This window comes from Strix uralensis, chromosome 5 (assembly GCF_047716275.1).
Source record: "Strix uralensis isolate ZFMK-TIS-50842 chromosome 5, bStrUra1, whole genome shotgun sequence".
Lineage (NCBI taxonomy): Eukaryota > Metazoa > Chordata > Aves > Strigiformes > Strigidae > Strix > Strix uralensis.
Genome location: NC_133976.1, coordinates 34,803,352 through 34,821,525, shown reverse-complemented (window position 1 = coordinate 34,821,525; position 18,174 = coordinate 34,803,352). Strand labels below are relative to the sequence as shown.

Here is an 18,174-nt window from a genome sequence, read left to right as displayed (position 1 = left end):
TCTGCTCTCCCTTCACATGGTGGAGGTGGGATGGAGAAGGAGGAGGAGAAGAGGGCTTCAGGAGTAGCAAACACCAAAAAGAAACAGCAAATAGGTGACAGTGTTAGTTGTGCCAGACACTCTTTAATGTAGTCACACACTGAGGGGACTATGAGGGGCCTCTCTGGCAGCCTCACCTCTGAGCCTTTAATAAAAACCAAAAATATCACACATTTGAGGAATATTTAAAGTGGGACAGCTAAATTCCAAGCCATATTTTTGTTACTGAAAAACTACTGTTAATGCCTGGAATGAACAATGCAAAACATCTCCACTGATTCCAATAGCAAGGTACATTCTAAAAACCAGGGATATGCATTTGAGACCAAAACCTTTAGCTGAGATTTGGCTTGCCTGACTTATTGTCTCTGTCAAGGGGACATGTTAGACAAGGGTCCACAAATATGGAAAAACCCACATTTAGAAAAGTACTGGCACTTTTGTTTCCCTTGTATTATGAAATGAAGCAATCACGTTCAGTTAAAAAAAGAGAAGTGGAAAATTCTACTCATATACTTTCAGAGACAAAAAGAAAAAGCGCAGTGCTGCTCCCCAGCAACACGTATAAATCAACATTTCAACCTCCCTGAAAGTAAACTTTGCTCACTAGACTGCATGGAATTTTTTTAATATCAAACATACATTTTCTCACTTCTGCAGACTTCAGTTCCCTACATTAGCACAGTTAGAAAGCTGTCCGACCACGTAAAAGGAAAGCTTTTTAATCTTACTTACTGTCATATTTTTGACCTGCATTCTACATAGACAAAACCTGAAAGGTTGTAAGTGCTTCCTGTATCAGTCCCTGCTGCACATAGCACTGATGGGGTATGTTCCTGCTGAACTCACACAGCTAGGATTTCAGTGGTCACCTTTCTAAAGTCACAAACTTTGGTTTAGTTTAGTATCTGCAAAGTGGAGCAATCCTGAAACATGAAATGACCACACGACTCCTCTCTCCCTGTTTGCTGCAGGTTGGCACTTTGGCTGTGCAGTTTAGACCCTGAGAACACCTTTGTCACTTCCGAGTGATATTTCTCTTCTGCAAGAGCCATATCTGCTCATACAGAGTCAAACTTTGCACTCCAAAGGCCAAGATAATCACTGACTCTAAAGGTGACACAATAAAATGGTGAAGTAAATAGTGAAAGAGATGAAAAAGAACTGAAAGACTTTTTCTTAGGAACATCCTGTTGAGGAGAACAGCCACTGGGTTTGTTCAGTGAGACGCAGAGATTCAGAGAATCACAGAATCACAGAATTGTCTAGGTTGGAAAAGACCTTGAAGATCATTCAGTCCAACCATCAACCCAACATTAACAGTTCCCAACTACACCATATCCCTCAGTGCTATGTCGACCCTACTCTTAAACACCTTCAGGGATGGGGACTCCACCACTTCCCTGGGCAGCCCATTCCAACGCCTAACGTCGGGTTCTGTAATGAAATGCTTCCTTATATCTAGCCTAAACCTTCCCTGGCGCAACTTGAGGCCATTACCTCTTGTTCTATCGCTTGTTACTTGGTTAAAGAGAGATGCAAAAACTCCTCTGATGGACACATTTGGTCTTATCTTAAAGTGCAGGATAAACATCTATCCCCAAAACATGTAATTAAATCAGAGGAAACAAAGAAAAAAAGAAAGACCAGGATACATCAGTCACAACTGATAAATGGAGTACTGTTGTTTAGACAGGTATTTATGCTGCCATCACGAATAGCTTTGAAAGATAAACCACTGAAAAAAAACCAATGCTGAAAAAACCCCACTCTGAACAGCAATATACAGTCTCTGGGGGCTGAGACTGCAACATTTACACACTTAAATAACTTTATGGATGCTGATGGTTCCACTTAAAAGGATTGTTCTCATGTTTGTGTAATGTTTGGCTTGTAATATGTCCCTACACGGACTGGTGTGCAGAGATGAGCAGCAGCCTGCTACCTCAGAATTTTTATGCTGTTGGGTGAGTATGTATAGGAGCAAGCTGCAGGTAATCCTGTAAAAATCAGGATTCCTACCGTGGGCTGAAAGGAGTATGTGAAATTGTGGCAATGTAGCAACTATCAGAAGCACTACACTACTTGGGTCCAAACATCATAAAATGTCGTTGTTTTTATGTGTTTTATTTCCCCAAGAAATTTCAGAGGAGTTGTTAGTGAGATCTGACTTAAATCAGCTCTGTTAAATCACAATATTGCTAATATGTTAAGAGGTACAAAGGATAAAATAAATAAGCAGTGCAAGCTGTTTATCCTTTTTGTATAAGTACTGTACCTTCCGTGCCCAGATCACAGGCATGCCCAGAACCTGGTCTAATAAACATGCATATCTCTGAAGGCTGATTTGCTGCAGGACTGTGACCTAACACTTTCGTGAGGACTGTAGAATTAACCTTCTGGTCAAGAGTATGATAAGCCGTTTTTATACCTACTTCACCGCTGAAGCACATCATTGCACAAATGCCCCTGGACTTCTGCCAGTCCCTGAGCGTCTTCTTGAATCTGAAGGGGTTTTCTTCGTTGCTTAAAATAATGCAAGTGCTTTTTTTTTTTTTTTTTTTTAATGCCAGAACAACTAACCAAAATCAGCTGTCTTTAGGTAGGAAACAAAGAAAACAAGCCACTTTTGCCATGAGACAGACTTGCCAAGATCAACCCCAAGCATACTGTCAAAATTACTGCCCAACTACAAGGGGAACAAGTGTACCCTGCCTTCAGTATGTTTTACAGGAGGGCAGCCCATGCACAGAAGTTGCCCCAAGCTACAAACGTAGCTTTTTCAGCAGCCAAGCTGATCCCATGGTGTTCCTCACTAATGCCAAGCCTCCAGGCAGTTGTGGAGCTTTTTCATTGGGAAGTGAAATGATTAACCAAATTGTAATTGCAGATCGCTGTTTGGTTAGACTTCAATGCCTATGGATCAATGAGCTATCTAATTAGAAATCTTAAGTTTGAAACATGTTTGTAAAATTATACCCATTGCTATTAAATTTACATGTCTCGAAGGAGATATATTTGAAATTCTGTAATAAGTTTCTCAGCATGTTTGCTTTAAAGTATTTCCTACACTCAGCTGTTATACAGTGTGTTTACAGGAGGGTCCCAAAAAGATACTTTTAATTACTTTGACTATGAAAATACTAAGTTTAAAGTCAAAACCTACAGGCATTTTTGAGCTACTCTGTGTGTGTAGGTGAAAAGGCTCACATCTGTAAGCATTCCCAATGTTGGATCCAGAGTTTAGAAATAAACTGTATACTTTTGTTTCCTAATCAGGAAATACTTCATAGTTTTAGCAACTGAAGGACTCTTCAGAATTTTTTTCTAACAGTTGCAGCTTAATAACCAACTTCTACCTAAAAACACCTTCTTCCGTGAATAAGAGGGCTAAAAGAGAGCTTTGCTCTTCTTGCAAACACCAATAAACTTATAAAAATATCTGAAGTTCTATTTGGCCAGACTGCATCACCCTTGAAGTTTTTTCTCTCTTTACTATCAGGAAGGAACAAGTTAAAAAGAAATCCAGCATTGACTCATTTATTCTTCAGGTCATATTGATTTCTTCTTCTTTTTTTTTTTTTTTTTTAAATAATACATTACATGTTTAAGTCTTACCAAATATTGTAGGAGTTTTTGCTGGGCTGTTTGTCTTAAGCACAGCCATCAGTTTATAGATTAAACTGTGCTTTTGTGCAAATTCCTTCTTGTCTTTTATAGACAGCAGAATAATTAAATGAATGTAATTATTTTTCCTAGAATAAATCAGTATATACAGAGATGATGAAAGATTTAATAAAGATATTTCCTTCATTAGGGACTAGTTCTGCATTTTCTACTATGAATAGCATTTACAAAAATAATGCTATTCCCACTCTAGTCAATAGGACTGCTCACAAGGGTAAAGTGTGCATTGTTTGACCTCATCCTTGTTCATTAATGCCTATAAAAAAATCCATTAGACTACTTAAGGAAAAAACACATAGAAAGAGAACACTGATAATTTTACTAATGTTGCACAAAAAATTAATAAAATTCTCTGGCAATGCTAGAGCCCTCTGGATTATCATCTCAGCCTTGTTTTATTAAATGTTATTATCTCTAACTGCAGTGCCAAACCTAGAGCAGTGGAAATTTTTTGCAAATAATTAATGGTATAAAGATAGCCTTTTTTTTTCCCGCTGGATAAATTACCTGTGAATACATTGTGATTTTTCCTATATATTAAAAACATGCATGAAAACACCACAGATTAATTATTTCAATTCACTGCACCCACAGTTATATTACCTTAGTCCCTTGCTGTAACTTATTTTCCTGATGAACTGACTTGGAAGAATCTTTATGCCACTGCTTAGTTCCTGACGAGATAAACAGGTGAATAGCTGTGCTGATCAGGTTTACCTCCTTTATGAATACTGTCAAGAGTTCTTCCTCTTTCCCTTTTACTTACTTTCTTTCTTATTCTGTACCCAGGTCTCAACAGATGTTTTGCCCTTACTTCCATCTCCTTACTCTTTCCATCTCTTCAACAATTCTTATTTTACCAGACCCTTCAGTCAAGACCTGGGTCTATGCTACAGAAGTCTCTCCACTGATCTAAATTCTAGTCTTTGGTGCTTATCTCATGCTCCCTCCACTGCCAGCACAGACCCCAGCTTCTCCACAGGCAGGACATGGATCTTCAACTCCTCCACTGTGCCAGATCACAGAAGTATGTCCTTGGATTATTAATATCTGTTCCAGCATCTTTAGCAGGGTTGCTACATCAACAACATTTTATAATGATCTCTCACACTTTCCACCCTGAGTTGCAATCCAGATAACATTTTCTAGTTAAATATTCCTCCCACAAAGGAAGAAAAGAACCCACAAACTTTCCCCCACTGAAGTCACTAATCTCATCCCCTTCCCCTGACCAAAATACATTAGCACCACCACAGCATAGGAGACAATGCATCTCAACACAAGCGCTTCACTCCCACTCTTCATTCCAAATTCTCTTCCCTACCCAGTGAAGATGTGTCACCTGTCTGTAATTTCCCTAAGTAGTAACATTCGAGGGACAGGTCACAGGTCTCTCTCTGCTGCAGCAGTGGAGCAAGAACCAAGATCTTCCTGTAGACACTGTGAAAGTCAGATGCCTTACAAAAGATCCAACCAAGCTAGAAGCCCACAGGACAGAAACATACCATGGACACTCAAGTTATCAGACATTTAGCCTGCTGCAGCAACTGCTCTCAAACAACACTTTAACAGAACAGAGGTGGTGGCTGTTTCCTACAGAAAAACACTGGCACAGCAGCTCATTCTGATGACTGTACTGTAAGCAGTCTCCTATGCAAATATTTAATGTCCCATGATAATTTACATCTAAAAAATGCTGGGGAACCTGACTAACCAGATTAATGGGGTCAGGGGAAATCCATCAATAAAAAACTGAAAGGAAGGGAAACTATAAAAGCAAAGCAAAATCTGCTATTGGTGGCAGTTCCTACAAAACTTCGATTTTCAGTTATGTCTAAAGAATATTGATGATTAGTGGTTTAGTTGGAAATTATTTAATGCAAACACTAAATTGAAGGGTTCAATCTTATTCAGTCGTTATACAATATTTTGAAACTAAGCTGCAGTTTCTACCACATGAGGCATAAAATGAATTAAAGAATGTTTATGCTCCAGCAGACTTGTAACTACACTGCTTAAAGTTCAGTTTGTGTTTTAGTATATTTTTGTTAATTTTCCAATCTGAATGTAGTATTCATTAAAGATGTTTAAATGTGGTCTCTTTCCAAAACCATTTGATCTTGCTGGTTCTTCCTGCTAATGGGGTCTATGCTGGTCCAAATCTTACCCTTTTACAAACATAACACACACATTTTATTAATATGGCTATTTCCATTAGCAAAACTATCTAGGCTATGCCTGTTTTGCATTCAGTAATATTATGCCCTTCAAAAGGTCAATTGCTGCATAGGACACAGACCATCTGTATTGAAAAGATTTGGTACTGAAAGACTTGTGAAGAGGAAGCTGCTCTGACACGGATGCAGTACAGAAATGGGAAAAAGGGATTATAGTCCTGTTTGATGGTGTCATGTGATGGAAGAGTATGTGCCAGCCTGCCCGATGCTAATGAAAGAGCAAGTCTTCTCCTTTCCTCGCCCTTTGCCACTCAGCAGTCCATCTGATAAATCAACAATTGCGTTAGGTGAGTTATCTTCTCACAGGCAGAGTAGAAACCATGTATATACAAACGTGGGGCCTGAGCACACCTCTTGACTTCCTTGGGGAAGGTATCCCATGTGTACGTAATGAGGTTGGGGAGTGATTTTGAATCCTGCAGAGGAGTGGGGCCTGCTCAAAGATTAAATCAGGCCATCTTGAGGTTAAGGACTTTTTTTTTAATTAGCTGTAATAATGCTTCAGGATCACACTTCTGAAGTCCATGCAGGGAATCATGCCTACATGTCTACTGTTGTTATCAAACACTCGAGTCTGGGATAGGTGAGAACAACAGTTAGAGATAATTCCATTGAATCAAGCAAAAATATATTTCAGATGCCTATATAATTCCTCAGAAAGCAATCAAGACACTCCTTCTGTCACAAAGCCTTCAGAGAGATGTGGGACACCTGAGTAAAGTGTGAGAGGTGGAGAAGACAAAGGATTCAGTGCTCAGATGTTTGCATTCTTAGGCTGACTATCAAACAAAATCTATTGTTTGATGATGATTTGCATGACTGCCAGTTTTCATTTCCCACAGACACTGGCAATAAGAAGATAAAGGGTCCAGTGTCCTTCTTTACAGCTTTGCATTCCTATCATGCTGCCACTGATATACCCCAATGACAAATAAGGCCAAAATTCCATGAAGACTTAAGCTGATGCTGTAAGGTGGTTGTGGAGGGAATACGTCTTTTGGTAGCCAAGCCAATGTGTGCTGGCTTGACATGTTTGTGACATTATGGCCTACGGCTTTCGTTTCAACTTACAGATTCATCAGACCTGAACACTAACACAAAATGTTAACAATGTCCTAGTGGACTCTCATTGTGACCAGTGCAGAAGATGAACACGTATGCTCTTCAGTGGGAAAACTGTTCCACCTACATGCACCGTGAGCCTGGATTTGAATCAAAATCCCCTAAAAAGTTACATTAGGCTCATGTCTTGGTGAATATTTTTTAAAATTTTTTATTAAAAATATCAATCAAATGTCAGTTTAATAACAGATATAGAGCAAAACTTCAGAAGGATCTGTTAGAAAGGATCATGCCAGGGCCACACACAGTAGCAATAGTGACAGTCCAGCAAAAGCAACTTGATTTTTTCTATTCGTTAGGATATAGAGCTCAGCACTTGCATAGTATTTCTATCCCCACCTTTGTTTCCTGAATATAAGAACAATCCACAATCCAACCCATGGCACCATTCTTCAGTGCCCTCCTCCTTGACATTCACACCCTGTTAAACTGCACACCCCGCACGATCTTGTTAAACACACAACTGCAGCAGCTCCATATGCTTAAGGCCTGCAGCACCTTTTTAAAAGATCTTCGCATGTCAAGCACAAGATAGTTAGTTTTATTATTTGTGCATTATTTATAAAGCACAAAAATGAGGAACTCTTTTTCCTGACCTATTCCAGTTAATCCTAAACTTAGACTAATGCTTCTTTATTTGGCTTTATTATCTCAAACTAAAAAAAACCCTAAACAATAATAAAAAAAATCCTTTGTTCTTTATAAGGGATAAGCCGGAAGGCATTCCAAAGACTATTTAATTTATGACAGGTAATTGCTCTCATACAAAAGCACCCTTGTGTTTGTTTTTTTTTGTTGTTTCTTTTTCTTTACCACAGCAGAAAACATCTGGTTTAGTATCAGTTCCCCCTTGGGGTTTGCCACATGTCTCGTGGCAAACTAGACCTTTATTCCACAGCATGCAACCCATCATTTCCTAGGAAATGGCAGGTACCAAGAAATACTAGGATGAGATGATTTAAATGGTAACAACTTTATTGAACTTTCCATGCATATAGTAACAGATCTTATTCATAATTCTTCTCTAATTACTTTTGAAAGATCCATTTGTGTGAAAACACGATGTCTGTTATGGCATGCATACATCACCCCTTCCCTATCTGTGGTCTCCTGAAATTCACGCTCTCTACCTGCAATTTGATATACTGCATAAACTGCAAATCAGCTGATACTAGGACATTTTTTGCGAGTTTTTGATTGAATTACTTTTAATAACTGTAACACTATGGTACTACTGGAGTTCTGTACCATGTAACAAAAGCCTGGCTGGTTCATACATACCTATTTTAATAAGTTTTCTTTTTTACAAATGATAATGCTTGAGCAGTCATTTAAAAAATCCAAGACGTTGAGCATAAACGTGCACAGCATATTTTTCCTTTTAAAAGAACTTGCGGGTTATGTAAATAGAGGAAAAACTTTAAGGAATGACCTGTGATAAATATCCAACATAAAATTAATGACTTAATTAATTTTGGAAAAGAAATTAATTTCTGGAAAAGAAACAAAACGGTTACTATAAAAGTTGTGCAAATGGCACAAGTTGATGCAATGGCAGATAACAAGTCTTCCTACAGATTGTAGGCTTATCTGTAAAGAGCACTCATATGTTCAGTACAGCTAAATCCAAAATATAGGAACAAAGAATACTTTCAAATTACAGGAAGTTTTTAATGGACAACTGGAAATTCTGGAATAGTAGAAAAACTTTAAAAAGGTAAATATGTGAAGTTTATCAGTTTGCTAAATTGCTGCCTGATCCTTGAAATACTCTGATCTCCTCCAGAGTTTATGAATTACAAATAGCTGCAAAACTGTAATTAGATTGTAGTTAAATATTTATACTCTCACTATTTGTTATTTAGTAGTTTTGTAGAAAAATCATAGAATCACAATTAAAAAGTGAGTAGTATCAGCAGTGTACTGTTCAAATGCAACCATACTCAGTGACAAGGCTGTTACTCCCACATGGCTTGGATTCGGTGAAAGTGAAGTGGGGTGAAAGTTGGAAAATAAAATTACTGAAGTAAGAAGAGAGGAAGAAATGTAGGTAAACCATCAGGGTAACAGTTATAAGAGGAAGGACATGAAGGCATGAAAGGATGTTTAAATTCTGACCAGTATTAGGCCAGTGTTTCCTGGACCTGTTCAAGTCCCAGTTCACCATGAAGAGTCTCTTGCTGCCTCAATAGCAAACAGAATAAATGAGACCATGTGTTTACATTCCTGCTTGCTCCTCTTCCTCGTCTCACAGATGCACACATACAAGAACAGTGTCACAAATGGAGCACCGAATTGGGGAGCAGAAATTCTTGACTCTCAGCTCATCAGACGTAGCCATCCCACAGTCTTCTTCAGGACGGTGGGTCACTGAAATGTGCCCCAATAATTTTTAGGCTGATTACAAGGCAGAGAAGAAAAAGGGAAGAAAACCAGGTGTGGTAACAGTGGACTGGGGTAGTCTTACTCATTACTGCAAGTAGACTGAAAAGCAAGATATTACCCTTTCAGAAACAGAACTACATTTTTTTCAAAGAATCTGCTTATAAAGCCTTGCATATTATAAAATTACCAGATCTGATCCCTGTACCTACTGCCAAGTAGACAACTTTTAAATTTCCCACAGTGCGGGGATTACAGTTAATAAATTGCAGGACAAAGCCACACTTTTCAATCAAGGAATCTAACTGTTCAGACTTTCCATCGCCTTTAGAAGACTTCTATAGAGAACTGACCATTTCACAGGATCATGAAGACAAACACTGGACTAATTTGTAGGACACTGTTAGTATACTGTACATTCATACTGGAGTACAGTACATGTTATCAATAATATTTGTAGGGTCATATGAGAAGTCATATGTAGGGTCATTGCAGGGTCAAGTTAATGAAGCTGTTGAATAGGAAAAATTAGAAGCTCTAGGCAGGCAATTTGATAAAATTCAGTATATGCCATTAGGACACAAGCAGAGAACAGAACAGCGAGCAGAAGTAATGAGGTGAAGAATAGCTATGCCTGCTCTTCACCATTTGGATTACATCACCTCTTAGGACAGGGTTCCAGCTGTACAGGGGGCTGCACAAAACTGGTTATTTTAGGCTGCGGCTCCACAAATAATGTTGTTTGAATAAGCCAGTACTGTTGTGCATTTTTATTGTAGTTGGTTAAAAACATGTGCTGAACAACAGCATGAAATCCTTTTCAGATAAAAGAGCTGGAATCCTCATCAGCACACTGTGTGACAAGAAAAAGGTTAATATATGAACATCCATTTCTTGGTCATCTATAAAGGATGGCTTGATGACTACAGCAGCAGTGAAGGTATTGTACACTCAGGGCTCAAGGAACAACTAGGAGATATATTTGAGCAAAATCAAGACAACAAAGAGTGAGCAAGATGCTAATGTAGCCCAACGAAGAGAAAAGTATTTTGTGCAGGATGGTTAGTCAGAGTGGATGCCCCTGGATATTGTCTGCAGAAGTTAATTTTTCTGGAAAGCACACTCAGATATTCTGTAAATCCCCAAGCGCAAGCAAACTAATTTAGATATGGCATGAGGTTTGGCACCAGGGAAAGAAAAACTTTACAGTGTGTGGAACTGTCTGACAGTTTCTAGGCAGAAAATAATGGGTTTGGAGAATTTTAAATGCTGTGACAACTGCAGGTCAGTGTCATTCCCACCATTTCTGCCTGGTAACAAGATATCTCAGAAACAAATTCGTGCTACTAATGTAACAATCCTCTTGAAAACAGTGTGACTCCAAAAGAAAAAGTTGTCCATCTTTAAGCCCTGGAAAAAAAGCATTTCAACTTGTCAAGAAGGCCTAACCTTAGGACAAGACTTTCTTCCTTAAGCACAAGTCTGAAACAATCCACTTCAAAGCTATGTATGGCCGGCAGCATGGCTGTGGTACCTTCCTGTGGATTGGGACTCATGAGCCCAACTCTTTCTTTGGAGTTCTGCCTAAGTCTGCTTCTGACATGGGTGGTTTGCTAGTCATCAGTGTGGATAACCAAAACCAACTGTATGCCAATATGAACCAGAGCACTCCCTTTATGTGCCATGACTACAAACTTTGATATTAATGCTATATTAATGCTTTCCTGATGAGCTATAAACACTTGGGATTGATCTTGAATAGTACTGGAAAGAGTTCAGAAGTCCTGCTTGCTTACTAAAGCAGGGATGGCTTTCTCAGGAAAAAAATGCAGATGAAAGTAGTACAATAAAACTGGAGGTAAATGGATGATTTACAAGTTTCTCAGACTAATAAAATAGCTCTCCTGTAATTATACCTAACGTAAAAACCTCGAGACTGTTATGCATGCATTTTGCAATGCAGACTAACAAACGTGACAGAGCTGGGCACTGCATAACAGGCTTTGCGTAACAACTCATGAAATCACCACTGCTCAATTTTTAGTCAGTTTTGCCACATAACATGTGTTTTTCTAAACTGCTGTATCCTGCAAGCAGAACATGCAGCTCATGATTTGCTGGCTCTGGGAGCTGAACTAACCTCAAATTTGATAGAGACTCATGAGTAGGAAACAATTTAGTTGTTCTCTGGGGTGAAGAATGGAAAGAAGAAGGCATGTGTTGATTAATACATTGCATTGCTGATCCACCCTTTAATTCGTGGAGTGGAGTCAAACAATTCCTCTGCCTTGCTTCATAAGGAAAAACTGAATTTGTCTTTGGACTTTTACTGTAAAGCAAGGGATACTCCCACAGCATCTGAAACAAAGGCTAGGAATGTTGGAGGAAAGACATTGCCTGATTTCCACAGACATTGGGTGAGGCTCAAACTTTATACACTTTTGGAGTGAGCTAACTGAATAAATGATGCAAACTGTACTGGCCATTATTAAGGATTAGTATTTAGAGGCAACAAGAGTATTAGAGTTAATGTCACTAGGACTTTTTACAAATGTAGTCCTGGTATTAAAAAATTACCAGAATTCTGTACTTCTCAGTAAAAACATTCACAACCTTTTGATCAACAATAATGAGCAGGAAACTTTTTATTTGATAAAATTTGTATATACAAATCTGTCTTCTACTTGCTTGTCTAATTGACATTTGTCTGCATTCCTTGTTTGTTAGATTCATTTTAACCAGTTCAGTAGAAATAAAAGACTTCAGAATTATCTGGGGCACTGCAGCTGAAACCAGCTTCTGAACCAAAGTAAATCTGTGTCTCTTAGTGAAATGAATAGACCCCTTCAGTCTGAACCAGCTGAGAACCAGTCCCTTTTGGGCTGTTTTCTGGAAACACTTTAATAGAACTCATTCCCACAGTAAGTACAAATGTCATTTTCCTGGGTGGCTGCTGTTGGGACGAGGCTAACATACGCTGTCTTTGAATTTAAAACTCTCTGGTCGTTTTACTGTCTGCAGATACAATATGTTGTTTTTTTTTTTTTTTTTTTTTTTTTTTTTCCCAGGAAAATTACTATCTTTCTATACTTTGCCAGTTTTCCCCCCTACGTTTTTTGGTTTGGGTTTTTTGGGGTCATTTCCCCCCTCCTTTCCTTGGCTGTCAAAGTAAGGCACTCCCGCGGGGCAGGGCGAGGCGAGCTGGCCGCTGTCCCCCGGAGCTGGTGGCAGCCGCAGGGCTCGGCCGGGGGCCGCTGCCGGGCCGGGGCCGTGCGGAGCCGGCGGCGTTGTGTTTTCCAGGGGAAATATTTTCCGTTATTCTATTTTCCAGGGGAGCGCGGCAGCCCGGCTCCGGCTGCGCCCGTGCTGGGAGATCCCCGGGACCCCAAAGGTCTCCAGCACCGCGCTCGCTGCCGAGCGCTGCTTCTGCGCCGCCTGGCGCGTTTCCCTGCCGGGGGAGGCAGGAGCAGGTAAAGTTTTTGGTGCCTCTCTGGAAACTCGCCGGGGCCGGTGCTGCGGCGGCGGGGAGCGCGGCGGCGCCGCTGCTTCACGGGGAAGCTCCGCCTGGCACACACCGCAGCGCGGACAAAGGGGTCGCGTATTTTCCACGGGAAAAGCATCAGAAGTTGTGGCAGGAGGAGGCGAGCTGCGGTGGAAGCACCCTGCCCGCCAGCCCCCCGGGGCGCGGCGCCAGCAGGTGCCCTCCCCACCCGCGACACCGGCTCCGCGAGGAACGTCCCCTGGGGGCTTCCCCCGCTGTCCCGGGGGGACCCTCCCCGCGCCAGCCCCCTACTCACCGGTCTCCCCATCATCATCATCATCACCTTCCTCCTCCTCTTCTCCCTCCTCCTCCCCTTCCAGATCCAGCAGCACATCTTGGTTCTCCGCATTCATCTTCCCCAAGTTGCGGCCCCCCCGCACCCCGCAGCCGCTCTCCCGCCGCCGCCGGGGAGGCGAGACCGCCCCGAGCCCTCCCTGCCCCGGGGGCGGGGCGGCGGCGGCGGGTCCGCCCCGGGCCGGGCGGGCTGGGCGCCGGGCTGGCGGGCACAGCCCCGCCTGTTGCTCCAGCCTTGCCCAGCACCCGCCCGGACCCGGGGCACCCCGGGAGAGATGGGCTGGAGGTGGGCTCCGGGGCCGGCGGCGGTGCAGCTCCGTAGTCCCCGCATCGTTATCAGCTTCTAGCGGGAGACTTGCGGGAGCTGCCGGAGCGGGGAGAAGGCACCTCCTGACCTTTGGGCAGAGAGAGGCAGAGAGCATGAACAAAGCCGTGCTCTGCAAGCAGCCACATTGACGTACTTCGTTAATAGCGTCCTGAATTATTAAAAGGGGAAGCTGGGAAAACATTATATTAATCATTGTGTGGTTTGTTCTGTTTTTTGCAGTTGGCTGTATCACAGAGTTCATATTCATGATCATATCATAAACTGACCAAGCACCATCTTAAAACTAATTAGGGAACAATTTTCCGACAGGACCCAGGATAAAGATTTTACAGAGATTTCTCTGGTTTCGTCCATATGTTTACCCTTTGAAAACTGGGTCGGGAGTGAAACCCCTGGGTCTTCTTAAAGTATGTCAAATTATGCACCCAAGCATTGAAGAACACACCATTGCTAAATACTTCTGAAAATGTAAGGCCCACATGCTTAAAAAATCTCAAACCGGTAAGTATTGGGAGAGTTATTTGGAGAAGGTCACAGAAGTTGGAGAGGGAAGGCTCAAGAACTGAATAAACAGACCATCTTTGGAGCTACACTGAGGTATTCAACTCAGTTGACTGTTTCACAGGTGAGAGGTTGTCCTCATGTCCATTTTAGTCTATAGATACAAACTAGGAGAATTTTGTAACACAAGGAATGAAGAATTGTCACTATGCAGAAATGCTGTGAAGGCAGAAGTGGTCATAAAACGGGATTTGCGTGCTCAGCAATATACCAATCTACTCACATGTATTGGTTCCAGGAGGAAAGTGGATGGTTCCTAAAACTGAAAGGCTTCTGGAGGAGTGCCCGGGGAGGAACTGGACTGAGCTTGAATCGTGGGAAGAAATGGAAATAATACTGGAAAAATGGATTGAAGAAACAGGGGAGTCCTGTTTGGGGAAAGGAGAAGATAAGAAGAAAAGAGCAAGATAACCTCTTTTTTGTCTGCATAAAGCATTAAATACCCTATAAGCAATCTATTTTCAATCTCTAGTCTATTGCTGATACCAAAATGGCCCACAGGACCCAAGATGTCTAAAGTGTACAAACAAGAATCTGGATGAAAAGCCATTTGTCAGATAAGCTTGTCGCCTGCTAGTATGGTTATCTGTTGTCAAGCAGCTGTGGGTTAGAGTCACAGTAGGGCCTGGCATTACAGCAAGTCTAAGTGCAAGCAATTTCAGACAAAAATGAGTTGAGAAATTTAATTGGGAAGTTTTGGAAGAACGCTGCTTAGCAAAGACCCCCTCTCACTGATTGCTTGAAGACAGAAGTGGTCTGCAGGAGTATAAGTGAAATCATCAGAACAGAAAATACCTTATTGATGCCAGCACTGGTATTAGCAAACGAGTGTTATCTGCACCATCTGACCCTGAGCATTTTTCTCACTCTGTTAGATAAAGAAAGCCTCACAGAACTGAACTGGAGGATGGCAATATGATGGGGAGATACCCAGTAAGGGGTAATGATGCAGGGTAAGATGCGTTTTCTTGTGTCCCAAGTTAGAAATCTGGTGTGCTGCCCTGTGACACAGACAGTCTGCCTCTGACCATCTCAGCATCTGCCTTACTCACCCTCATCACCACTTGTCAGGTTTTATACATAGTGAGGTTACAAGGAGAGAGCACATTACCCCAGGCAGGAGTGTGTACTCCAGGCTGACTCAGCCGCAGACACTGCATGGTTTCAATGTGTCCAGCAGACAGTTTCAGTGACATCTTTTTATATATACCTATATATTTCTATACCTGTATTATGTAATATTTAACCGCCTCCTTCCTTGTGGGTCCTCCAAAATGTGGTCCTGCTGGTGAGATCTTATTTTGTAAATGATAGGAGGAGAGCAGGGATTATTACAGACAAGGTACAACTTTGGTTTAGGACTGTGATATGAGATTTGTGTACTCTTCGATACACACCAGGGACATCATTGTTACCTTGGTTACGTACTTCCCATTTTCACATTTCATGAATGAAGATGTAATCAAAAAGCTGCAAAGTAAAAAAAAAAAAAAAAGTGTACAAAAGAGCAGCATTTCAAAAACAGGCTATACACAAAATGTGTTTTTTTTAACTTGATCCTACTAAAAATACAGGTAGAGGATCTACCTCTTCAGTCCTGTTCTCACTGTAAGATTTCTCCCAGCAATTGCAGAACATGATGGTTTTGTAGGCTTCATTCAGCCTTCAATACCTGAATGTTTAATGTCACGGATTAGTTCAGACCCAAGTTTTGAAGTTATCTGAAAAGGCAGCAGAGATACTGTGTCTAAAATTCCCATAAAACTTTTTTTGAAAATGCATAGCTATTTGTTTTTTAACTTTATACCTGATGCAAATGTTTCCATTGTACTTTTGATAAAGCACCAAAGCTTCAAAAGCTAGGTTTTGTTACTCCTGAAAATCAGATATTTAAAAACCATAGCAAATTGAGAGAAAAACGCAACAGCACCACCCTGCTGCCATCTCTTTGTCAGACGGGTAATAACAAAATATCTGCTCAAAGAACTGCGGTTGTGTAACCTCTAGCTGACAGAGTTTTTCAAAAGTCAGCTGAAATGAAAAAGTTAGGCTAAACCAAATTATTTTTCCACCCCAGTTCAAGCATGTCTGTTTTCAATTTTATTGAAGAAGAAATAAAAATATTTTAACATTCCTGGTAGTGAGAAACAGAGCAAAAGTCTGTGGAGCCGGTGGAAAAATTGCTTCCATGGGTAAGGGTTTCATAGCAACAATGACAACATAGTTCAGGAAGAGAGACTAAAAGGGATTGTTTAGTCCAGCGGTGACAAAACTTTGGCACAGGCACCAAGACTCTGACATGGATCTGGGCTGGCACGAGGGTCTCTGAGTCACAGGGCCTTTGACGATGAATCTGGCACTGAGCATCAGAAATATGCTGTCGATCGCTAGTCTTGTCCAGCCCCCAGCAGTAAGACAGGTTTGAACGTATCCAGACATTCATGCCAAATATTTGCCGGTCATGTGCTTCACAGTCTCCGGTGAGGAGTCCATGAGGTCCCCAGGTAAGGTCTTGCCAGAGTTTCACTCCTGTTGATACACAGCCAAAATGATTTTGCAGCAATCAAAGCTGTTTTCTTCTTGTCCTTCTCCCAGCATCCATGAGAACAGCTACTTAATAATAACATATTGCATATGGCAAATTATCACCTTAATGCCTCTGAAGCTTTTCTCGTCCAGAGTACCCAAACCCAGGTCTTTCAGCCTTCCAGCATGTAACACTGTCTGTGCTTTCCTTTCTGCTAAGATGTTAGTGTAAAAAACTCAGTATGAGACTCCATGGAAGGAGAAGGTGACATTATTTTACAAAATCTCTTAAGTAAATTGGCTTTACCCCCTCACAGTCCTTTTCCCAATCATCTCATTCACTTACTCTCTCACACCCACAGGAACCAAGATGTAAGTGTTCAGGTGGTCTGGCCAGGGTCACTTGTGCAACACAGAGGACAAGGGGGCCATGGAGTCTCCATCCCTGGAGATATTCAAAAGCTGTCTGGACACAGTCCTGGGCAATCTGCTCTAGGTGGCTCTGCTTGATGACCTTGATGACCTCCAGAGGTCCCTTCCAACCTCAATCATTCTGTGATTCTGTGAACAGATGCCAGATATCAGGTCCTCATTACATATGTTAAGCAATGACAAACTAATTTTTTGACAAGTCTTTTATACTCAAGAGCCAAAAATCATTATGGCATAATTCTTTTGCATCAGAATTTTGCTTATTTCCACCTCCATAAGTTTTAGGCAGGTCTGCTCAAAGTTCCTTAAGGCCACAGTCTGTATTCAAGCAGAGCTGAAAGGAAAAGGAACGGCATATGTGATGGGCTGCTACCTTCATTCCATCTTCCCCTTGTTAGAGGGCAGGGTCTTCTGCTGACAGGTAGACTGTGGTTGGTTTTACTGGAGTGCAGGCCTCCTGGGCTTAACACAGGCAACAGTCCTTAATTTTACTGTTGTGGTCTATGTCCTTCTTTATGAATATGGTCCATTTTTTACATATGCAGCTATATCCACTCATACTTCATTTCTTCCATCTTAATATTTCCATTACAAGTCAGTACCTCTATACACCTTCTTTCATTGCCTAATCCTTTATTTTGAAGTATAGCACCCAAAAAACATATACTGTATTCCAGGTAACAACTCACCCACAGTGAATACAATTGTTGTACCATTTTGAATGTGATGCTCCTTCTAATATATCCCAGAGCGACAATTAATTTTTTTGCAGTAGTATCACATTGTCAACTCATATTTCTATTGCAGTCTGCAATAACTCTTAGATTAATTTCTTCACTTGAGTTCTTTGTCAGGCTATTTCCCCTTTTGTATTTCTGTAGTTGATTTTCTTCTTCTAAGTGGACATTTTTTCCCCTTGTTTTTATTATATTTCTTTATTTGATCAACCCTGTCTCATTTTTCAAGATGATTTTGAATTCGAGTGTTGTCTTTTACAGTGCTTGCGAACTGCTGGGGCACAAAAT

General features: G+C 41.1%; 1 protein-coding gene across 6 annotated transcripts in view; it reads right to left on the bottom strand.

Moving 5' to 3' along the window:
* ANO6 (anoctamin 6) overlaps nucleotides 1-13,403 on the bottom strand; it is a 79,675-nt gene extending 66,272 nt beyond the window's left edge. For all 6 annotated transcript variants that reach the window (XR_012629189.1, XR_012629190.1, XM_074870425.1 and 3 more), the window contains exon 1: nucleotides 13,265-13,403. Coding sequence is in view for 4 of the 6 variants with exons in the window: in XM_074870425.1 (XP_074726526.1) it covers nucleotides 13,265-13,361 (97 nt within the window). In the remaining 2 variants the exon portion in view is untranslated. The remainder of the gene's footprint in view (nucleotides 1-13,264) is intronic.
* Nucleotides 13,404-18,174: the final 4,771 nt, after the last annotated feature.